This window comes from Corythoichthys intestinalis, chromosome 10, assembly GCF_030265065.1.
Source record: "Corythoichthys intestinalis isolate RoL2023-P3 chromosome 10, ASM3026506v1, whole genome shotgun sequence".
Lineage (NCBI taxonomy): Eukaryota > Metazoa > Chordata > Actinopteri > Syngnathiformes > Syngnathidae > Corythoichthys > Corythoichthys intestinalis.
The window spans coordinates 55859107-55881376 of NC_080404.1; the positions used below are offsets into that span (position 1 = coordinate 55859107).

At 46.9% G+C, this 22270-nt stretch overlaps 1 protein-coding gene across 2 annotated transcripts in view; it reads left to right on the forward strand.

Moving 5' to 3' along the window:
• Positions 1-22270, forward strand: part of arfgef3 (ARFGEF family member 3) — a 53463-nt gene that overhangs the window by 16714 nt on the left and 14479 nt on the right. For both annotated transcript variants that reach the window (XM_057847543.1, XM_057847544.1), the window contains exons 12-31: positions 508-740; positions 2377-2489; positions 5096-5228; positions 5508-5606; positions 5687-5937; positions 8203-8489; positions 8562-8728; positions 11434-11599; positions 11762-11851; positions 13636-13800; positions 13869-13982; positions 14040-14178; positions 15571-15765; positions 17957-18090; positions 18159-18304; positions 20627-20806; positions 20937-21063; positions 21134-21256; positions 21529-21629; positions 21694-21829. In XM_057847543.1, the coding sequence (XP_057703526.1) occupies positions 508-740; positions 2377-2489; positions 5096-5228; positions 5508-5606; positions 5687-5937; positions 8203-8489; positions 8562-8728; positions 11434-11599; positions 11762-11851; positions 13636-13800; positions 13869-13982; positions 14040-14178; positions 15571-15765; positions 17957-18090; positions 18159-18304; positions 20627-20806; positions 20937-21063; positions 21134-21256; positions 21529-21629; positions 21694-21829 (3099 nt within the window). The remainder of the gene's footprint in view (positions 1-507; positions 741-2376; positions 2490-5095; positions 5229-5507; positions 5607-5686; positions 5938-8202; positions 8490-8561; positions 8729-11433; positions 11600-11761; positions 11852-13635; positions 13801-13868; positions 13983-14039; positions 14179-15570; positions 15766-17956; positions 18091-18158; positions 18305-20626; positions 20807-20936; positions 21064-21133; positions 21257-21528; positions 21630-21693; positions 21830-22270) is intronic.

A 22270-nucleotide genomic window follows, 5' to 3' on the forward strand; every position in this document is an offset into this window, starting at 1 on the left:
TAAAATCAATGGGATATGATCGAAAACGCACAGGAAGTGACATTAGAATGTAACAAAATGTTAAGGAAGTGACCCAAAATCATCAGGAAGTGACCCAAAATGGTCTTAAAATTTGCAGGAGAGTGACCACTGAATAGCAAGTGATCCAGAAATGTCATAAATCAATAGGAAATGAACAGAAATATACAGGAAGTGACTTCAGAATGGCCCAAAATCTACAGGAAGTGACCCAAAAAGGACATGAAATTTGCAGGAAGTGAGCCAGAAATGTCATAATCGATGGGGAATGATCCAAAACATACAGAAAATAACTTCAGAATGCCCCAAAATGTACAGTAAGTGACCCAAAAGCAACAGGAAGTGACCTGAAAACACCCCCAAATTAACAGCAAATACTGAAAATTTACGTGAAGTGGCCCATAAGGCAAAGTTGTTGGCATATAGAGTTGTGGCAGAAATCTAACTAAACTAATCACCTGTCTAATTGCTAACGGCGGCGGTCTCCAGGCGCCACAGAGACTGGGGCGCCGGCAGCTTTGGACAGGGGCCGCGGCTCGGGCCGCTCGTCCGGCGCCCCCTCTGGGACGACGGCGCGCGCGGTGTGCTACGCGGCCGCCGAGTTAGTCCGGCTGGTCGGCCGCGTGGAGTCCATGAAGCCCGTCCTGCAGTCGCTCTACCACAGGATCCTCCTCTACCCCCCGCCGCGCCACCGCGCCGAAGCCATACGCGTCATGAAGGAGGTGGGGCTTCCAAAATTATTCAGGAAAGTATGAAATATTGAGTGAAAAGAATACTCATGTACTGAGTAACTGCTTAGACTTTATCAACAGGTAGTGACCCCAAAATCTCCCCAAGTAAACCCATAATGTCCCCAAACACACAGGAAGTTACCAGATGTAAACAGGAAGTGACTCCAAAATGCTCCAAATCTACATGAAATGACCCGTTATCAATATGATGGGACCCCAAATTGTCCCCAAAAAGGAAGTGACAGCGAAAAGCTCCCAAATATACAGGAAGTGACCCTAAAATGTCACCATATCAACAGGAAGCAAACCCGCTATCAACACGAAGTGACGCCAAAATGTCCCTAAATAACACAAAAAGTCCCCAAATACACAGGAAGTGACCTGAGATCAACAGGAAATGACTCCAGAATGCTCCCAATAAAGAGAAAGTGACCTGTTATCAATATGAAGGGACCCCAAAATGTCCCCAAATATACCCATAATGTCCCCAAACACACAGGAAGTGACCCGATATCAACAGGAAGTGACTCCAAAATGCTCCAAATCTACAGGAAATGACCTGTTATCGATATGAAGGGACCCCAAAAAGGAAGTGACACCGAAAAGCTCCCAAATATACAGGAAATGACCCCAAAGTGTCCCCAAATAAACAGGAAGTGACACGATATCAAGAGGTGCCTTGATATCAACAGGAAGTAACCCCAAAAATCTCCCAAATCTATAGGAATACGATATCAAGAAGTGATCTGTAACAACAGGAAGTGACCCAATTGTGTCCCGCCAAATCAACAGGAAGTGAACGAGAAATGCTCCCAAATAAACAGGAAGTAACCTAATATCAACAGGAAGTGACCTCCAGAATGCCCTCAAATGTATAGGAAGTGACCTGGTTATCAATAGGAAGTGAACCCAAAGTGTCCCCAAATCAACAGGAAGTGACCGGATATCAACAGGAAGTGACCCCAAGTGTCCACAAATAAACAAGAAGTGACACGATATCGAGAAGTGACCCGATATCCACAGGAAGTGACCCCAAAAAGCTCCCAAATGTACAGGAAATGACATGTAACAACAGGAAGTGACCCTATAATGTCCACAAATCAACAGGAAGTGACCGGATATCAACAGGAATTGAATGCAAAATGCTCCCAAATAAACAGGAAGTGACCTGATATGAACAGGAAGTGACCCCCAGAATGGCCCCAAATCTATAGGAAGTGACTGGATATCAACAGGAAGTGACCCCAAAGTGTCCCCAAATAAACAGGAAGTGACATGATATCAAGGAGTGACTTGATATCAACGGAAGGGGCCCCAAAATGTCCCCAAATCAACAGGAAGTGACAACGAAATGCTCCCAAATCTACAGGAAGTGACTTGATATCAACATGAAGTGACCTAATATCAACAGGAAGTAACCCAGTAATGCTCCCAAATCAACATGATGTGTCTGTGCAGCAGTTACGCGGTACTTGAGTGAGATTACTAGACTACTGTTACTTAACTGATCTTATTTTGAAGGAGGACATTTTGGCTACTCTACATTCAATCGCCATATATGTCAGGTGGCATTTTTTGTCTGACACATGGCATATGACAGGACGTGCCTTTTTGTGTTTCTGGTTAGATTGTGGGTTGTCCGCAGAGGCTGTTGGACCTAGCCGGTCCTGGCCTGGCCGAGCCCGAAGGCGGGAGGCGCGCCTTCTCTAAAAGGAAGTCGCACTTGGATCTTCTCAGACTGTCAGTATCACTTCCTTCCATTGCAACGTGTCACTTCCTGTTGATTTGGGGATCACTTCCTGTTGATTTCAGGGCATTTCGAGGTTACTTCCTGTTGATTTCGGGGTCACTTACTGTTAATTTGGGGCATTTAGGGATCACTTCCTGTTTTCATCGTCATTTCCTGTTTTGTTTTGGAGCATTTCAGGGCCACTTCCTGTTAATTTTGGACATTTAGGAGTCACTTCCTGTTTTAATCAAGTCACTTTTTTTTGTTTGTTTTGGGGTCACTTTCTGTTAATTTGGGGCATTTAGGGATCACTTCCTGCTTTAATCAAGTCACTTCCGGTTTTATTTTGGGGCATATTGAAGTCACTTCCTGTTAATTTTGGACATTTAGGAGTCACTTCCTGTTTTAATCAAGTCACTTGTTTGATTTTTTTTTTTATTTCAGGGTCACTTCCTGTTAATTTGGGGAATTTATGGGGTCACTTCCTGTTTTAATCAAGTCACTTCCTGTTTGGTTTTGGGGCATTTCAGCGTCACTTCCTGGTAATTTTGGACATTTAGGAGTCACTTCCTGTTTGAATCAAGTCAGTTTTTTTTTTTTTTTTTTTTTCATTTTGGGGTCACCCCCTGTTCATTTTGGGCATTTAGGAGTCACTTCCTGTTTTAATCAAGTCACTTAATTTTTGTTTCGTTTTGGGGTCACTTCCTGTTAATTTTGGGCCTTTTAGGGATCACTTCCTGTTTTAATCAAGTCACTTCCTGTTTTATTTTGGGACATATTGAAGTCACTTCCTGTTAATTTTGGAAATTTAGGAGTCACTTCCTGTTTTAATCAAGTCACTTGTTTGATTTTTTAAATTTTTGGTCACTTCCTGTTAATTTGGGGAATTTATTGGGTCACTTTCTGTTTTAATCAAGTCACTTCCTGTTTGGTTTTGGGGCATTTCAGCGTCACTTCCTGGTAATTTTGGACATTTAGGAGTCACTTCCTGTTTAAATCAAGTCAGTTGTTTTTTTTGTTGTTGTTTTTTTTTCCATTTTGGGGTCACTTCCTGTTAATTTTGGGCATTTAGGAGTCACTTCCTGTTTTAATCAAGTCACTTAATTTTAGTTTCATTTTGAGGTCACTTCCTGTTGATTTTGGGCCTTTTAGGGATCACACCCTGTTTTAATCAACTCACTTCCTGTATTATTTTGGGGCATATTGAAGTCACTTCCTGTTAATTTTGGAAATTTAGGAGTCACTTCCTGTTTTAATCAAGTCACTCAATTTTTGTTTCGTTTTGGGGTCAGTTCCTGTTAATTTTGGGCCTTTTCGGGATCACTTCCTGTTTTAATCAAGTCACTTCCTGTTTTATTTTGGGGCATATTGAAGACACTTCCTGTTAATTTTGGAAATTTAGGAGTCACTTCCTGTTTTAATCAAGTCACTTGTTTGATTTTTTAAATTTTTGGTCACTTCCTGTTAATTTGGGGAATTGATGGGGTCACTTCCTGTTTTTATCAAGTCACTTCCTGTTTGGTTTTGGGGCATTTCAGGGTCACTTCCTAGTAATTTTGGACATTTAGGAGCCTGGTTTAATCAAGTCACTTGCTTGTTTTTTTTTGACATTTTTGGTCACTTTCTTTTAAGTTGGGGCATCTAGGGATCACTTCCTGTTTTATTTTGGGTGGTGTGGCTCAGTGGTGAAGTAGTTGTCCACCAACCCAGAGGTTGTGGGTTCGATTCTCTGCCCTGATGAACTTGCCTAAGTATCCTTGAGCAAGATACTGAACCCCACATTGCTCCTGGTGCTGCGTCACCAGTAGGTGGATGGCGATGTAGTGTAAAGCGCTTTGAGCGCCTTGAAAGGTGGAAAAGCGCTATAAAAATATAACACCATTTACCAACACCATTTATTTTGGAGCATATTGAAGTCACTTCCTGTTAATGTCGGCCATGTAGGAGTCACTTCCTGTTTTAATCAAGTCACTTGTTTGATTTTTTTATTTCAGGGTCACTTCCTGTTAATTTAGTGAATTTATGGGGTCACTTCCTGTTTTAATCGAGTCACTTCCTGTTCAGTTTTGGGGTATTTCAGGGTCACTTCCTGGTAATTTTGGACATTTACGAGTCACCTCCTGTCTTAATCAAGTCACTTGTTTGAGTTTTTTGATTGTTGGTCACTTCCTGTTAATTTGGGGCATTTAGGGATCACTTCCTGTTTCAATAAAGTCACTTCCTGTTTGATTTTGGGGCATTTCAGGGTCACTTCCTGTTAAATTTGGACATTTAGGAGTTACTTCCTGTTTTAATCAATTCTCTTGTTTCATTTCGGGGTCACTTCCTGTTAATTTGGGGCTTTCAGGGATCGCTTCCTGTTAGATTTTGGGGCATTTCAGGGTCACTTCCTGTTAATTTTGGGCATTTGGAGATCACTTCCTGTTCTAATCAAGTCACTTGTTTCATTTTTTTTTCCATTTTCCGGTCACTTCCTGTTAATTTTGGGTATTTAGGGATCACTTCCTGTTTTAAACATGTCACTTCCTGTTCGATTTTGGGGCATTTCAAAGTCACTTCCTGTTTATTTTCCAATTCGTATGACTTTAAAATAATTAATCGATGATTATGCGTTCAGCGTGATGGACGGCATGACGGAGGCGTGCGCCAAAGGCGGGGCGGAGGCGTGCTACTGGAGCGTGTCGTGCGTGTGCGCTCTCCTTACAGCGCTGGAGGAGCTGTCGCAGGGGCGGGGCCTCATGCCGGACCAGGTACGCTAATGTGTCGACTATTTTGGTAAGGGTGATGAAAGGTCTTTTCACGCTTAACGCATGACTGCCAAAGCATGAAAAGACCTTTCGTCACCCCAACCAACATGGCCGCCCTAAGGACACGTTCGCATTAAAGTCAATAGATTGAACTAGCTTATTTAATTAGCTTACTTCTCACTGACTGCCATTGACTGTGCTTGCTTTTTGATGTACTTGCTAGTTGCGCTATTTAGCGTTTTGTGATGATTATTATCTGCTAATGCTCGCTAACACCCTCAGGTGGCTCTGCTTGAGGCTCGCGCCCACGAACTGAAGGAGTCTTCCGATATCGACGAAGCGGACATCCCGCGGCGGAGACGCTTCCCGTCCTCGGCAGAGGTGGGTAGTAACACCTTACATTTACTCGAGTAACTTTTGGCGATAAATACACTTTTACCACGACATTCCTATACTTGGAGGTGCCGCCCCGGGACCCCGACGTCAGCGTTAGCATTAGCGTCAGCGCCGACGGAGGTGACGCCGATTCGGATTCCGAGTCGGCAAGCGCCGAAGGGGAGGAGGAATGGATGCGGCGGGAGACGCGTCCGGCTCCGCCCGATGTGGTGCAACGTAGCCACGCCCTGGTTTACCCCGACATCACCAACTTCCTCTCGGTCGAGTCCAGGAGTAGAGGCGCACCCACCTCGCGATACAGCGAGAGCAACTTAAGGTGAGTCTTAACCAAATGCATTGACTTTAAAAGGAAGGTCGCCCTACCAACATGGCCGCCGTGAACAGCGGGCCATTTTGGTAGGGGCGATAGAAGCTCTTTTCATGCTTCTGCTGTCAGCTGGAATCAATGTCCCCAAATGACCTGATATGACCATGCCACGCCCCCAAATAACTTTATATGACCAGACCACGCCCCCAAATGACCTGATATGACCAGGCCACGCCCCCAAAACTCCCCAAATGACCTGATATGACCAGGACACGGCCCCAAATGTCCCCAAATGTCCCCAAATGACCTGATATGAGCAGGCCACGCCCCCCAAATCTCCCCAAATCAACAGGAAGTGAGCTGGAAATTCCCCAAAATCTGAAGAAAGTAACCCAAAATCAACAGGAAGTGACCCTGAAATGCTCCCAAATCTACAGGAAGTGACCCGATATCAACAAGACGTGACCTCAAAATTTCCACAAGCAACCAGGAAGTGAACTGATATCAACAGGAAGTAACTCCACAGATGCCCGCAACTCTACAGCAAGTGACCTGGCATCAACAGGAAGTGAGCCCAAAATGACCCAAAATCAACAGGAAGTGAACTGATATCATTAGGAAGTAACTCCAAAAATGCCTAAAATAGCAACAACTGTGTCTGAAATGACCCAAAATCAACAGGAAGTGAACCGATATCAACAGGAAGTAACTCCAAAAATGCCCACGAAATCAACAAGTGAGTCTGAAATGACCAAAAATGAACAGGAAGTGACCCAAAATCAATAGGAAGTGACCCCAAAATGCCCCAAAATCAACAGGAAGTGACCCAGAAATGCGCAAAAATCAAGAGGAAGTGAACTGATATCAACAGGAAGTAACTCCAAAATTGCCCACAAAATCAACACATGAGTCTGAAATGACCAAAAATGAACAGGAAGTGACCCCTAAACGGCCCCAAAATCAACAGGAAGTGATTTGGTATCAACAGTAAGAAACTCCAAAATGCCCACAAATCAACAAGAAGTGATCACAAAATCAACAAGGGAGCACAAAGAGACCCAAAATCAACAGGAAGTGACCCCTAAACGCCCCCAAAATCATCAGTAAGTGATTTGGTATCAACAGTAACTAACTCCAAAATGCCCACAAATCAACAAGGAGTGATCACAAATTCAACATGGGAGCCCAAAGTGACTCAAAATTAATAGGAAGTGACCCGATATCAACAGGAAGTGAGCCAGAAATGACCATAAATCAGCAGGAAGTGAACTGCATCAACAGGAAGTAACCCCAAAATGCCCACATATAAACAGGAAGTTATCACAACATCAACAAGGGAGCCCCAAGTGACTCAAAATCAACAGGAAATGACCCGATTTCAACAGAAAGCGAACCCGAAATACCCCATAATCAACAGGAAGTGACCCGATATCAACAGGAAGTGAGCCCAAAATGACCAAAAATCAGCAGGAAGTGAACTGCATCAACAGGAAGTAACCCCAAAATGCCCACATATAAACAGGAAGTTATCACAACATCAACAAGGGAGCCCCAAGTGACCCAAAATCAACAGGAAGTGACCCGATTTCAACAGAAAGCGAACCCGAAATACCCCAAAATCAACAGGAAGTGACCCGATATCAACAGGAAGTGACCCCAAAAATCCCACAAATCAACAGGAAGTGAGCCTGAAATGGCCAAAAATCAACAGGAAGTGACCACAAAGTCAACAATTGAGCCCAAAATGACCCAAAATCAACAGGAAGTGACCCGATATCAAAAGAAAGTGACCCTGAAATGACCAAAAATCAACGAAAGTGACCCCCCCACCACACATCAAATAGATAGAATCAATCAACAGGAAGTAAAGTGATATCAACAGGAAGTAACTCAAAAATGCCCACAAAATCAACAGGAAGTGACCCGAGATGAACAGGAAGTGACCTCAAAATGCCCAAAAATCAACAAAAAGTGACCCTCCCACATCAAATAGATAGGATCAATTGAGAAACATGCTAGTTAGGACTTACTTGAACGTCAAAGCTTTGACTTTGATGGGAACGTCGCTTAAGGCGGCCATGTTGGTAGGGGCGATGAAAGGTCTTTCAATCCTTATACTGTGAAGTCGAATGAGTTTATCACTATGAGACGTCCAATCCATTTGAAGTAGGAGGTTTGGCAGCGAATGACGGGATGTTCACAAGTGGTGAACTCGTTGGTGGAACACCATACGCTACATTTTCTGATGGGTCCCGTCTATGTTTTGGTGCTCAGCACAGAGGAGCAGGACTTGTCTCGGACCGAGTTGGACTCCTGCGATCGGTACTCGGCGGCGGCCGAGAAGGACTCGGGTCGCTCGGACGTGTCAGACGCAGGTTCCGACGAGGAGGACGACGCCAGCCCTTCGTCCCTCTCGCCGCCGTGCCACCAGGAAGCCGACCGCCGGGGCGCCCGTCTCTTCGTGCGGGCGCTGGCCGCACTGCTTCCCCAGCTGCTGGCCCTAGATTCCGCCGCGCAAGTGGACCGGCACTTGCAGAACTTTGCACACGCCTTCTGTTCCGGTCAGTGCATGTTTGCCATCCGTTCCGGTTCGGTTCGGCCCTGACGCCGACTCGCCGTGTCGTCGTGAGCAGGAGGAAGTTCCCCGCCGGGTGCGGAGGCGGCGTCAAGTCTGAGCTGCCATACGCTGATGAACACCGACGGGGTCTACTTTTTGTCCTTCTCCGCACTGCTGCTCAATCTCAAACTGCGCGACTGCGACTTCTACCAGCGGGGGGCGCTATCTCCCTCCCTGGGCCCGGTGAGAGCGTGTCCAATACATTTAAGGTTGTGAAAAATGTCCCCATTCATTTCCGATAGCTAAAATGTATCTTGTTACACATTTTTTGATATGATTCAAAATGTACAAGAAGTGACTCTCGAATGCCCCATGTGCAAGAAGTGAGCCAAAATTAACAGGAAGTTACCCGAACTCATCCCAAAGTCAACAGGAAGTGACCCTGAAATCCCCTAAAATCAACAGGAACTATCCATCCGTCCATCTTCAACCGCTTATCCGGAATCAGGTCACAGGGGCAGCAGTTTCAGCAGGGATGCCCAAACTTCCCTTCCCTGGCCACATCAACTAGATCTGACTGGGGGATCCCGAGGCGCTCCCAAGCCAGTGTCGAGATATAATCCCTTCACCTGGTTCTGGGCCTGCCCCAAGGTCTCCTTCCAGCTGGACCTGTCAGGAACACCTCCCTAGGGAGGTGCCCTGGTGGCATCCGCACCAGATGCCCGAACCACCTCAACTAACTCCTTTCTACGTGAAGGAGCAGCGGCTCGACTCTGAGCCTCTTGCAAAATAGCAGCGTTTCTTGCCCTGTCTCTAAGTGAGACACCAGCTATCTGCCCGAGAACGCCCATTTCGGCCGCTTGTACCCGTGAGCTTGTCCTTTCGGTTATGAACTATCATTCATGACCATAGGTGTGGGTAGGAACGAAGATCGAACGGTAGATGGAGAGCTTTGCCTCTCGGCTCAGCTCCCGCTTCGTTGCAACAGTGCGATGAAGCGACTGCAATACCGCTCCTGCTGCCCCGATTCTCCGTCCAATCTCACGCTCCATTGTTCCCTCACTAGTGAACAAGACACCGAGATACTTAAACTCCTTCACTTGAGGCAGGACCTCATTCCCTACCCGGAGAAGGCAATCCATCGGTTTCCTGCAGAGAACCATGGCCTCAGATTTGAAGGTGCTGATCGTCATCTCTGCCGCTTCACACTCAGCTGCAAACCCGTCTAGTGAGTGCTGCAGGTGCTAATGATGCAAACAGGACCACATCTGCAAAAAGCAGCGATGCTATCCTCAGACCACCAAACTGTAAACCCTCTCCAGCACGACTACGCCTTGATATCCTGTCCATGACAATGACAAACAGAATTGGTGACAAAGCGCAACCCTGGCGAAAGCCAACACCCACTTGGAAGAAGTCCTGACTTACTGCTGAGGACACAGACACAACTCTCACTTTGGGTGAACAGGGATTGGATGGCCCTAAGGAGTGGCTGCCTCAGCTCATACTCCCGCAGTACCTCCCACAGCATATTCTAGGGGACCCGGTCATATGCCTTTTCCAGGTCCACAAAGCACATGTAGACTGGATGAGCATACTCCCAAGTCCCCTCCAGGATTCCAGTGATAGTAAAGAGTTCGTCCGTTGTTCCACAGCCAGGACGGAACCCACAGCGCCAACACCCACTTGGAAGAAGTCCAGACTTACTGCCGAGGACACGGACACAACTCTCACTTTGGGTGTACAGGGATTGGATGGCCCTAAGGAGTGGCCCCCTCACCCTATACTCCCGCAGTACCTCCCACAGCATATCCTAGGGGACCCGGTCATATGCCTATTCCAGGTCCACAAAGCACATGTAGACTGGATGAGCATACTCCCAAACCGCTTCCAGGATTCCAGCAAGAGTAAAGAGCTGGTCCGTTGTTCCACGGCCAGGACGGAACCCACATTGTTCCTCCTCAATCAGAGGTTCGACAATCTGCCGGACCCTCCTTTCCAGTACCTTGGAGTAGACTTTCCCAGGGAGGCTGAGGAGTTGTGATGCCCCTGTAATTGGCACACACCCTCTGGTCCCCCTTTTTAAAAAGAGGAACCGCCGCCCCAGTCTGCCACTCTTTCGGTACTGTCCCAAACTTCCACGCAATGTTTAAGAGGCGTGTCATCCATGACAGCCCTTCAACACCAAGTGCCTTCAGCATTTCAGGGCGAATTTCATCAGTCCCCGGGGCTTTGTCACCGCAGAGTTGTTTAACTACCTCGGTGACTTCGCCCAGAGAGGTTGAGTCAATTCCCCACTCATCCTCCAGCTCTGCCTCTGAAACAAAAGGTGGGTCAGTTGGGGTAGTTGGATTCAGGAGTTGCTCAAAGTGGTCCTTCCAATGGCCAACAACCTCCTCAGTCCAGGTCAACAGTGTTCCATCCTTGCTGTAAACAGCTCGGACGGTCCCCCTTTTCCCCCTCCTGAGGTGCCGGACAGTCTTCCAGAACGACTTTGGTGCCGTCTGAAAGTCCTTCTCCATGGTCTGTCCGAACTCCTCCCACACCCTCTGTTTTGCCTCTGTCACAGCTGAGGCTGCTGTCCTTCGGGCCTGTTGTTACCTTACAACTGCTTCAGGACTCACCAGGAACAACATGCCCCTGAAAGCTTCCATCTTCAGTCGAACGGCTTCCCTGACGACCGGGGGTCCACCACGGTGTTCAAGGGTTATCGCCCCTTGAGGCACCTTAAGACCATAAGACCACAGCTCTCGACTGCAGCTTTAGCAACAGGAACTAATACAGCCAAAATGTACACGAAGTGACTCTGAAATGCCCCCAAATGTACAGGACGTGAACCAAAATTAACAGGAAGTGACCCGAACTAGTCCGAAAGTCAACAAGAAGTGAGCAACGAACAGGAATCGGGCTTCGGCCTCACTTCCTTTTTGCCCTTTTTGCCACGGCAGAAGGAGTTTGTGCGCGGGATCCAGACCAGCGGCTTGCTGGTGGTCCTGTCTCCGGCGTGGATGGAGGAGGTCCACCGTCAGTTTCTGGAGCGAGACCTGCTGGCCCAGGCGGGCTACTGGGAGGCACCGGAACGCACCGCGCCGCCTCTCGTCGCCGTACTGACTGGTAGAAATTCACTTCAGCACAAATCAAAATTTCGCGTGAAAAGTATACCCAAATACAGTACTGAGAAGCTGATTCATGTTATGCTTTGATAACAATGTAACAATTGTGTTTTTGCACCACCTAGTGGCCAGTCTTACAAAATCAAGTCTTTCTGACCCTCAGACATGGATGTTCCTGGCAGCGGCGGCGCCGTCGGCAGTCAGCCGACAGGGACTTTCCGCCGTTCAGGCAGTGACAACGTCGTCACGGCAGGTGTGTGCCTTATCCGTCCTCTTGATACGCGACAATGTTGCGCCATGACCAAAACGGGATGTCCAATGGACAGGAAGTGACCTTTAAATGCACCAAAAACAACTTCAACTGATCTCAAATGTGTGAGAAGTGACACCAGAATGCTGCAAAATGTACAGGAAGTGACTCAAAATCAACTGGAAGTGTCCAGTGGACAGGAAGTGACCCAGAAATGCCAGACAATCAACATGAAATTACCCAGCATGAACAGGAAGTGAACCTGGAATTCCCTAAAACATGCAGGAAGTAACCCCAAATCAACTAGTGACTCCAAAAAGCCAAATTCAACTGGAAGTGACCCAATATTTACAGGAAGTGACCCCGAAATGCCCAAAAATCAACTCGAATTGACTCCAAAAAGCCCGAAAGTCAGCAGGAAGTACCCATTGAAAAGGAAGTGAGCGATCCGGAATGTGCAAGGAGTGACAACCTAATATCAACACGAAGTGAACTACTATCAACAGAAATTAACTCCAAAATGCCCACAAATCAACAAGAAGTGACACCAAAATCAACAAGTGAACCTGAAATGACCCAAAATCAACAGGAAGTGACACCAGAATCAACAAGTGAGCCTGAAATGACCCAAAATCAACAGGAAGTGAGCCAATATTAACAGGAAGTGATCTAAAAAATCTCCAAAAATCAACAGGAAGTGAACTGTTATCAACAGGAAGAAACTCCAACAATGCCCACAAAATAAACAAGTCAGCCCGAAATGACTCAAAATCAACAGTAAGTGACCCGGTATTGAAAGGAAGTGACCACAAAATGCCCAAAAATAAACAGGAAGTGGACTATAATCAACAGGTAGTAACTCCAAAATGCCCGCAAATCAACGGGGAGTGACCCTAAAATCAACAAGTGACTCCGAAAAGCCCAAACATCAACAGGAAGTGACCCAACGAGCCCCAAAGTCAACAGGAAGTGACCCTAAAATGCCCTCAAAACAACAGAACTGCCTCAAAACGTGCAGGAAGTAACCCAAAATAAACTGGAAGTGACAACTATAAATCCGCTAATCAACAGGAAGTGACCCAACGAGCCCTAAAGTCAACAGGAAGTAACTCAAAAATACCCACAAATCAACAGGAAGTGACACCAAAATCAACAAGTGAGCCTGAAATGACCCAAAATCAACAGGAAATGACCCAATACCTACAGGAAGTGACCCCGTAATGCCCAAAAATCAACAGGAAGTGAACCGAAATCCACAGGAAGTAACTCCAACAATGCCCACAAAATCAACAAGTCAGCCCGAAATGACCCAAAATCAACCGGAAGTGACCTTGAAATGCCAAAAAAATCAACAGGAAGTGACCATTGAAAAGGAAATGACCAAGAAAAGAACAGAAACAGATCCAGAATGTGCAGGAAGTGACCCAAAATCAACAGGAAGTGACCTGAAAAACCCCCAAATCTACAGGAAGTCACCCGAAATGCCCAAAAGTCAACAGGAAGTAGTCAAAAACGTGCCCTAAGTGATCCTGGAATGCCCCAAAACGTGCAGGAAGTAACCCAAAATCAACAGGAAGGGACCCAATGAGCCCCAAAGTCAACAGGAAGTGACCCAGAAATGCCCTAAAAACAACAGGAATGTCTGAGAAATGAGCTAGGACATGATTTTAATGTCGATTTATTGACTTTGATGGGAACGTAGCTTCAAGGCGGCCATATTGGTAGGGGCCACGAAATGTCTTCATATGCTTCAACTGTAGATATCAATGAGTTTATCACTCCCCAAGGCGCCGCCTTCTCGCGCTTCCTGCTGACGGGTGTGTGGAGCGAGCTGACGGAGGTATTATCGGCACCGCTCGGTGCAGCGGGCTGCCAAAGCCGGCGAGAGAGAGACGCCGTCTATTTGAGCCTAGACGGACTCCGAAGGGCCGCCGCGCTCAGCCGCGACCTCGGTAAGGCGGTGCCAAACTGTCGGGTCCGTCTCGGAAGTTCCGGCACCTCATGTTTTAACCGCACTCAGGCGTGGCCGCCAACTGCGCATCGGCCTTGGCGCGAATGGCCGCCGCCTCCTGCGCGAAGGAGGGGCCAGATGAGAGGGAGGGGAGAGAGGCGGGGCCTGATGCTGTCAGGCAAGGTGAGGAGATGCAAATGTCCCGCGATAACGCTAATTGCTAACATCACACGCCTGTAGTCAAGCAGCGTCCAGAGCAGACGTCGCGACCCGCAGTCGTTTGCCTGCGCGGTGCCCACGTGTTGTGCATGGACGCCATCTTGGATGTGGGGTTAGAGATGGCCGCTCACCACCACCAGTGCTGGACGCACGTCTTCAGGTTTGAGCAATCAGTTCCAAAGAGTGTTGCACCAATACCATTGTTTGGCTTCCGATACCCGGCCGGGTGGTATCGGACGATGTCGATACGGTACTGATAACATGTTTTTCGGGGAAAAAAAGTACAATAAATTAATAGAATACAAACTTTTTCGTATTGAGTTTACAGTCAATGCCATAATTCGACATTAGTATGTTAGCTTAGCTCTTGTGCTAGTTACCTGCTAGCAAATCGCACAAATTCGCTAGCCTGCTTTTCCCTTATGTCCCTCCTTCTAACAAAGCTAATATCACATTAGTAGCCATTTTAGCTTATCTTATGTCCTAATGACTTTTGCTTGCAGACAGCATAAGTTTGCCAGCCTACTTTTTCCGATTTACCACCCTCTGACGAAGTTAACGTTTTTATATTCCTTGGAGCTTTATGTCAGTGTTATTATACCAACTTAGTATGTTAGCTAAGTTTACGTGCAGATTACATTTGCTAGGAGACTTCAAAAGTTTGCTCACCTACTTTTCCCCGTTTTCCCCTGCGTCTAACAATGCTAATTCAACATTAGTCAGTTAGCATAGCTAACATGCTAAACTTTTTTTCTAGCAGATGACAAGTTCACTATTATGATTTTTCCCATTTTCTATCCCACTAACAAAGCTAATACCACATTGTTTAGTTAGCTAGGCTCAAATCCTAAGGATTTTTGCTAGTAGGGTTCACTATCGTACTTTTCCCTGTTCTCCCTCCCTATAACAAAGCTGTAAACAACATTAGAATGTTAGCTTACCTCATGCACTGAAGACTTTTGCTAGCAGACTAGCAGAGGTTTGCTGGCCTACTTTTCCCTGCTTCTAACAATGCTAATTCCACATTAGTCCATTAGCTTAGCTAACTTGCTAATCTTTTTTGCTAGCAGATGACAAGTTCACTAGCATGCTTTTCCCAGTTTTCCCTCCTACTAACAAAGCTAATACCACATTAGTTAGTTAGCTATGCTCAAATAGTAAGGCCTTTTGCTAGCAGAATTTGCTAGCGTACTTTTCCCTGTTTTCTCTCCTTATAACAAAGCTAAGATCTTTATATTCCTTGTATCTTTATTTTTGTGTCAGTGTCATTTTCCAAATTGGTACGTTAGCTTAGCTTAAGTGCAGATTAATTTTGCTAGGAGACTTTAAAAGTTGGCTAACCTACTTTTCCCCATTTTCTCTGCTTCCAACAATTCCACATTTGGAATTAGCGTCCCGAGCGTACTTTTCCGTTTACCCTCCTTATAACAAACCTAAATACAACATTAGTAGGGTAGCTTACCTCATGTGTTAATGACTTTTGCTAGCAAACTGCACAAGTTTACGAGCCTATTTTTCTATTTTATTTTTTTGAACTCGTGTATTTGCACAGAGTGACAGAGTACATCAGTTCTCTGGAGCACGCTCACTTTGGCGATGGAGAGACACGAGCCGAGGGCCGGGCCCCGGACCCTGCATCGACCGTCCGGGACCTCGCGGGAGGAGGCGCGGAACCCAAAGGAGGGAGCCTTTTGAGCGGGGCGAGCGCCGCACGGGCAGTGTGCGTGCTGTCCACGCGGGCTGACAGGTGAGATTGGGAAATTACCAGCAAAACAAAGTGGGGGGAAAAGGCCAAGCCCGCACTGGGCTATAAGCACTATAAACTGGACTATAACAGGACGTGACCCTGAAATGCCCTAATATCAATCAGGTAATTACCCAAAATGTACAGAAAGTCAACCTTGAATGCCCCAAAATGTGCAGGAAGTGGCCCAAAAAAACAATAGGTATTGACCCCAAGAAAATGTACAGAAAGTGACTCTGGAATGCCCCTAAATGTAAAGGAACACCAAAATCAACAAGTGAGCCTGAAATGACCCCAAAAAAAGTCTCAAAGTCAACAGGAAGTGGTGGTGGACAGGAAGTGACCCTTAAATGCCCTAAAATCAACAGGAACTGACCCAAAATCAATAGGAAGTGACCGAAAAAAATTCCCAAAGCCAACAGGAAGTGGCCATGGACAGGAAGTGACCCTTAAATACCCCAAAATAAACAGGAACTGTTCCAAAACCAACAGGAAGTGACCCAAAATCAACAGGAAGTGACCGAAAAAAATTCCCAAAGCCAACAGGAAGTGGCGGTGGACAGGAAGTGACCCTTAAATGCCCTAAAATCAACAGGAACTGATCCAAAACCAACCGGAAGTGACCCAAAATCAACAGGAAGTGACCGAAAAAAATTCCCAAAGTCAATAGGAAGTGGCGTTAGACAGGAAGTGACCCTTAAATGCCCTAAAATCAACAGGAACTGATCCAAAATCAATAGGAAGTTACCCAAATCAACAGGAAGTGACCCAAACAATCCCCAAAATGAACAGGAAGTGACCAAAAAAAATTCCCAAAGTCAATAGGAAGTGGCAGTGGACAGGAAGTGACCCTTAAATGCCCTGAAATAAACAGAAAGTCATTCAATATCAATAGGAAGTCACCCAAAATCGACAGGAAGTAACCCAAACAATCCCCAAAATCAACAGGAAGTGTCCCTTAAATGCCCTAAAATCAGGAACTTACCCAAAATCAACAGGAAGTGACCGAAAAAAATTCCCAAAGCCAACAGGAAGTGGCGGTGGACAGGAAGTGTCCCTTAAATGCCCTAAAATCAGGAACTTACCCAAAATCAACAGGAAGTGACCGAAAAAAATTCCCAAAGCCAACAGGAAGTGGCGGTGGACAGGAAGTGTCCCTTAAATGCCCTACAATCAGGAACTTACCCAAAATCAACAGGGAGTGACCGAAAACAATTCCCAAACTCAATAGGAAGTGGCGGTGGACAGGAAGTGACCCTTAAATACCCTAAAATAAACAGGAACTGGTCCAAAACCAACAGGAAGTGACCCAAAATCAACAGGAAGTGACCAAAAAAATTCCCAAAGTAAATAGGAAGTGGCGTTAGACAGGAAGTGACCCTTAAATGCCCTAAAATCAACAGGAACTGATCCAAAATCAATAGGAAGTTACCCAAATCAACAGGAAGTGACCCAAACAATCCCCAAAATGAACAGGAAGTGACCAAAAAAAATTCCCAAAGTCAATAGGAAGTGGCGGTGGACAGGAAGTGACCCTTAAATGCCCTGAAATAAACAGGAACTGGTCCAAAATTTTCAGGAAGTGACACAAAATCAACAGGAAGTGACCCAAAAAAATCCAAAAGTCAACAGGAAGTTGCGGTGGACAGGAAGTGACCCTTAAATGCCCTAAAATCAACAGGAACTTATCCAAAATTTTCAGGAAGTGACACAAAATCAACAGGAAGTGACTTAAAAAAATTCCCAATGTCAACAGCAAGTGGCGGTGGACAGGAAGTGACCCTAAAATGCCCTGAAATCGACAGGAACGGATCCAAAATCAACAGGAACTGATCCAAATCAACAGAAAGTGACCCACAAAAAAATCCCAATGTCAACAGGAAGTGGCAGTGGACAGGAAGTGACCCTTAAATGCCCTAAAATCAACAGGAACTGATCCAAAATTTACAGAAAATGACCCAAAATCAACAGGAAGTGACCCAAAAAAGCCCCCACAGTCAATGGGAAGTTACCATGAACAGGAAGTGCCCTGAAACCAATAGGAAATGTACAGGAACACGGCAAGAAAGCATAATAAATGCGTCAAAATCCCCTAGATGAGCATATTCCGGCTAAGATGTTCAGCCCTTTTTTGCTTTTCCAAAATGTCCTCCTCCATTGACCTCTCCTAATGCGTCCTTCCGCTTTTGTCCAGGTTGTTGGAAGACGCGTCGCTCCAGCGGAACCTGCCTTCTCTGCTGGGCTTCCTGCAGCAGCTCAGGAAAGCATCCCGGTGCCAGCTCTTCCGCTCCGTTGCCGACACGGGAGACTATTCGCTCGCCACGCCCGGTAACGCGCCCGCTACAATTCCAGCCAAAAATGCTTGAGTTAGCGTATTTTTTCCACTATTCCTGTAGGAGAAGCCAAGTTGACGTTGGGGCGTCCCAGCGCATTGCACCTCTTCCGCTTGGGCGAGGCCACGCTGAGAATCGTCCGCGACGGCAACAGGCCGCTCTTGCACAAGATGCGGGCCTGGAGCGTGGTGGCGCCGCATCTGGTTGAGGTAGGATACTGACCCTCCTGACAGTGGTAGGTAGGAAGAATGTTAAGGAGGGAAGGGTAGGTAGGACGGTAAGTTAGTAGGAAGGGAGGAAGTAATGGTAGGATGGGAAGGAAGTAAGTTAGGTAGGAAGTATTGGTTGGTAGGGTAGATGGAAGGAAGGAAGGAAGGAAGGACGATAGATAGGCGGTAGGACGGAATGGAAGGAAGTTAGGAACAAAGGGTTGGTAGGATAGATGGCAGGTAGGTAGGAAGGATGGTAGGGAGGAAGGTAGGTTTATAAAAGGAAGGACGATAGATAGGCGGTAGGACAGAATAGAAGGAAGGAAACAAGTTAGATAGGATGGAAGTGTTGGTTAGGTAGGATGGAAGGGTTGGTAGGTTAGACGGAAGATAGGAAGTATGGTTGGAAGGAAGGTAGGTTGGTAGAAGGAAGGACAGTAGGTTAGAAGGAAGGAGGACGGAAAGGAAGGACGGTAGGGTGGTAGGAAGAATGGAATGTAGGTAGGTAGGATAGTAGGAAGGGAGTAAGGTAGGTAGGACGGAAAGGAAGGACGATAGATAGATAGATAGATAGATAGATAGATAGATAGATAGATAGATAGATAGATAGATAGGCGGTAGGACGGAATAGAAGGAAGGAAACAAGTTAGGTAGGATGGAAGGGTTGGTAGGATAGACGGAAGATAGGTAGGAAGTATGGTCGGAAGGAACGTAGGTTGGTAGAAGGAAGGATGGTAGGTTAGAAGTAGGGAGGACAGAAAGGAAGGACGGTAGGGTGGTAGGAAGAATGGAATATAGGTAGGTAGGATAGTAGGAAGGGAGGAAGGTAGGTAGGATGGAAAGGAAGGAAGATAGATAGATAGATAGATAGATAGATAGATAGATAGATAGATAGATAGATAGGGAGGAAGGTAGATTGGCAGAAGGAAGGAGGGAAGGGTAGGACGGACGGTAGGTTGGAAGGAAAGAAGGTAGGATGGAAAGGAAGGACGATAGATAGGATGGAAAGGAGGTAGGTAGGATGGAAGGAGAAATGTAAGGATGATAGTTAGGTGGGAAGGAAGGAAGGTTGGTAGAATGGACAGTAGGAAGGAAGGATGAACGCAAGGTACGTAGGTAGGAAAGAAGCAAGGATGGAAGGAGAAATGGAATGGCAGTAGTAAGGTAATAAGGAAGGAATGTAGAGTAGATAGGATGGATGGAAGGTAGGGAAGTCGGTAGGAAGGAACAAAGGATGGAAGCAAGAAAGGTAGGTAGGTAGAAGCAGTGAAGGTAGGATGGAAGGAATGTAGAGTAGATAGGATGGACGGAAGGTAGGGAAGTCGGGAGGAAGGAACAAAGGATGGAAGCACAGAAGGTAGGTAGGTAGAAGCAGTGAAGGTAGGATGGAAGGAAGGTAAGTGGGTAGGAAGGGAGGAAGGAAGGAATAATGGAAGACAGAAAGAGTAGGTAGGTAGGTAAGTAGCTAGGTAGGTAGGTAGGTAGGAAGCAAGCATGGCAGGAGAAATATAAGGTAGTTAGGTGGAAAGGAAGGAAGGGTTGGTAAATGGATGAACGGTAGATTGGTAAGTAGGTAGGTAGGAAGGAAGGAAGATGGGAAGGAAGGGTTGGACGGATGGATGGTAGGTAGATAGGAAGCATGGAAGGAGAAATGTAAGGATGTTAGTTAGGTGGGAAGGAAGGAAGGGTTGGTAGAATGGACAGAAGGTAGGAAGGAAGGATAGACGCAAGGTACGTAGGTAGGAAAGAAGCAAGGATGGAAGGAGAAACTGAAGGACGGTAGGTAGGTAGTAAGGAAGGAATGAAAGGTAGATAGGATTGGCGGAACGTAGGTTGGAAGGGAGGGAGGTAGGATCGAAGGAGAAAAGCAGGGGTCTCCAAACCGGTCCTTGAGGGCCGCTGTGGGTCCTGGTTTTTGTTCATACCGATCAAGCACAGACCTTTTAACCAATGTGGTTTATACTAAAACAAGCAGCACCTGATTGCAATCAACTGATTACACTTATAAAACCCCGATTGGTGAAAAGTTGTGGTCTTGTTTTGTTGGAATGAAATCCTGCACCCACTGCGGCCCTATGTGGAATAGTTTGGAGACCACTGGAGAAAAGGAAGGAATGGTAGGACAGCAGAAGCAAAGTAGGAAGGAAGCAGTGGATGGAAGGGTAGGTAGGTCAGAAGGAAGTAAGGGACAAAAGGATGGCAGGTTGGTAGGAAGGAAGATAGGATGGAAGGGTAGTAGGTAGTTGAATTGGAATCTAAATGCTTTGCACACCACTGCTACCCCCGACGTCGCCTGCCCCACCACGCTTGTCTCCCCTGCAGGCGGCGTGTCACAAAGAGCGTCACGTATCACGGAAGGCAGTGTCTTTGATCCACGACGTCCTGACGGAGGTCCTGAATGGCTGGAGCGAGCCGCCCGGATTCCGCTTCAACGAGGCGCTCTTCCGACCTTTCGAGCACATTATGCAGCTGGAGCTCTGCGATGACGACGTTCAAGACCAGGTGACTGGAAGTGACCTAATGTCTACAAAAAGTGCCCGGATATCAACAGGAAGTGACCCTAAAATTTTCCCAAAGCCACACCGTTGTCTAGCAGCCCTTTATTTCAACCCCCCCATTTCCCATCGCACAGGTGGTGACGTCCATCGGGGAGCTGGTGGAGGCGTGCTCTCCTCGAATCCTGTCGGGGTGGCGTCCGCTCTTCAGCGCCCTTGGCAACGTCCGCGGCGCCCACGCGGAGACCAAAGAATACGGCGCCGGTATGTACTCCGCCCTACCTCGCCTCCGCAGCGGGACTTCGGCTCTTGATAGCGCATACGCGGTCAATAGGCGAGCGTCACGCGCCCGTCTTCGACGTCTTTGAGGCCTTCGTCGGCACGGACGACGTCCAGGTGTTCGCCAACGCCACCACAGACTACATCGTGTGCCTCGTCAAGTTCGTCAAAGGACTGGGTAGGTTGGCGCGCAGCGCTAGCTATGTTCTATATCGCCATTCAGCTAAGCTTAAGGTTTAAATTCGCATCAGAATTGCCCCTACCAACATGGCCGCCTTGAGGAGACGTTGCCAGCAAAGTCAATTGACATTAAAATGAAGTCAGTACAAGCTTATTTCTCAATATATACTCTGAGCCAGGCCCACCGGCTTTCGGAGGACGCTAGCTAGCCAGTTAGCTAACTAGGTAGCTCGCTACCTTCCTCGGGCTTAGACTCGCTTTGAATGCTAGGTGAGGCAGATGGCAAGGAGATGGACGACTGCGGGCTGGCGTCCGGCGGCTCCCTGGACCTGTGCCTACCGGCGCTGGACTACCTGCACCGATGTTCGCAGGTGAGCGGACGCCGTCCATTAGCGGCGTCCCATTGCGTACGTAATGTTTGTTGTTTCTTTTTAGCTGCTAGCAAGCATCTACAAGATGCCCTCAAAGCCCGTCTTCCTGGGAGCGCGGCTAGCCGGGCGGCATCGCTCATTGGCGGACGCCGGCGAGGAAGCCTGGGACGCCGTCGTGCGAGACTTTGACGACGGCACAGGTGAGTACATGTGGCGTGGGGGAGGTGAGGCGCTAAGGGTATGTATATCATAGGATATCTGTTGTTGTATTTGCGGTTTTAGTGAAGATCTTTGTTAATTGATATTTTTGCACCCTCTAGTGGCCATATAATGTGTTTCATATGTTTTTCATAATCGATATGCTAAAATAAGGTATATCGGCCTCACTTCCTATTGATCTCAGGTCACTTCCTGTTGATTTTGGAGCATTTGGGGACCACTTTCTGTTGATATTGGGTCACTTCCTGTTTATATTAGGACACTTCCTGTTAGTTTTGGAGCATTTGGGGACGACTTCCTGTTGATATTGGTCACTTCCTGTTGATTTGGAGGCATTACAAGGCCACTTCCTGTTGATTTTGGGGCACTTCCTGTTGATAACAGGTCACTTCCTGTTGATTTTGAGGCATTTACTTTTCTAT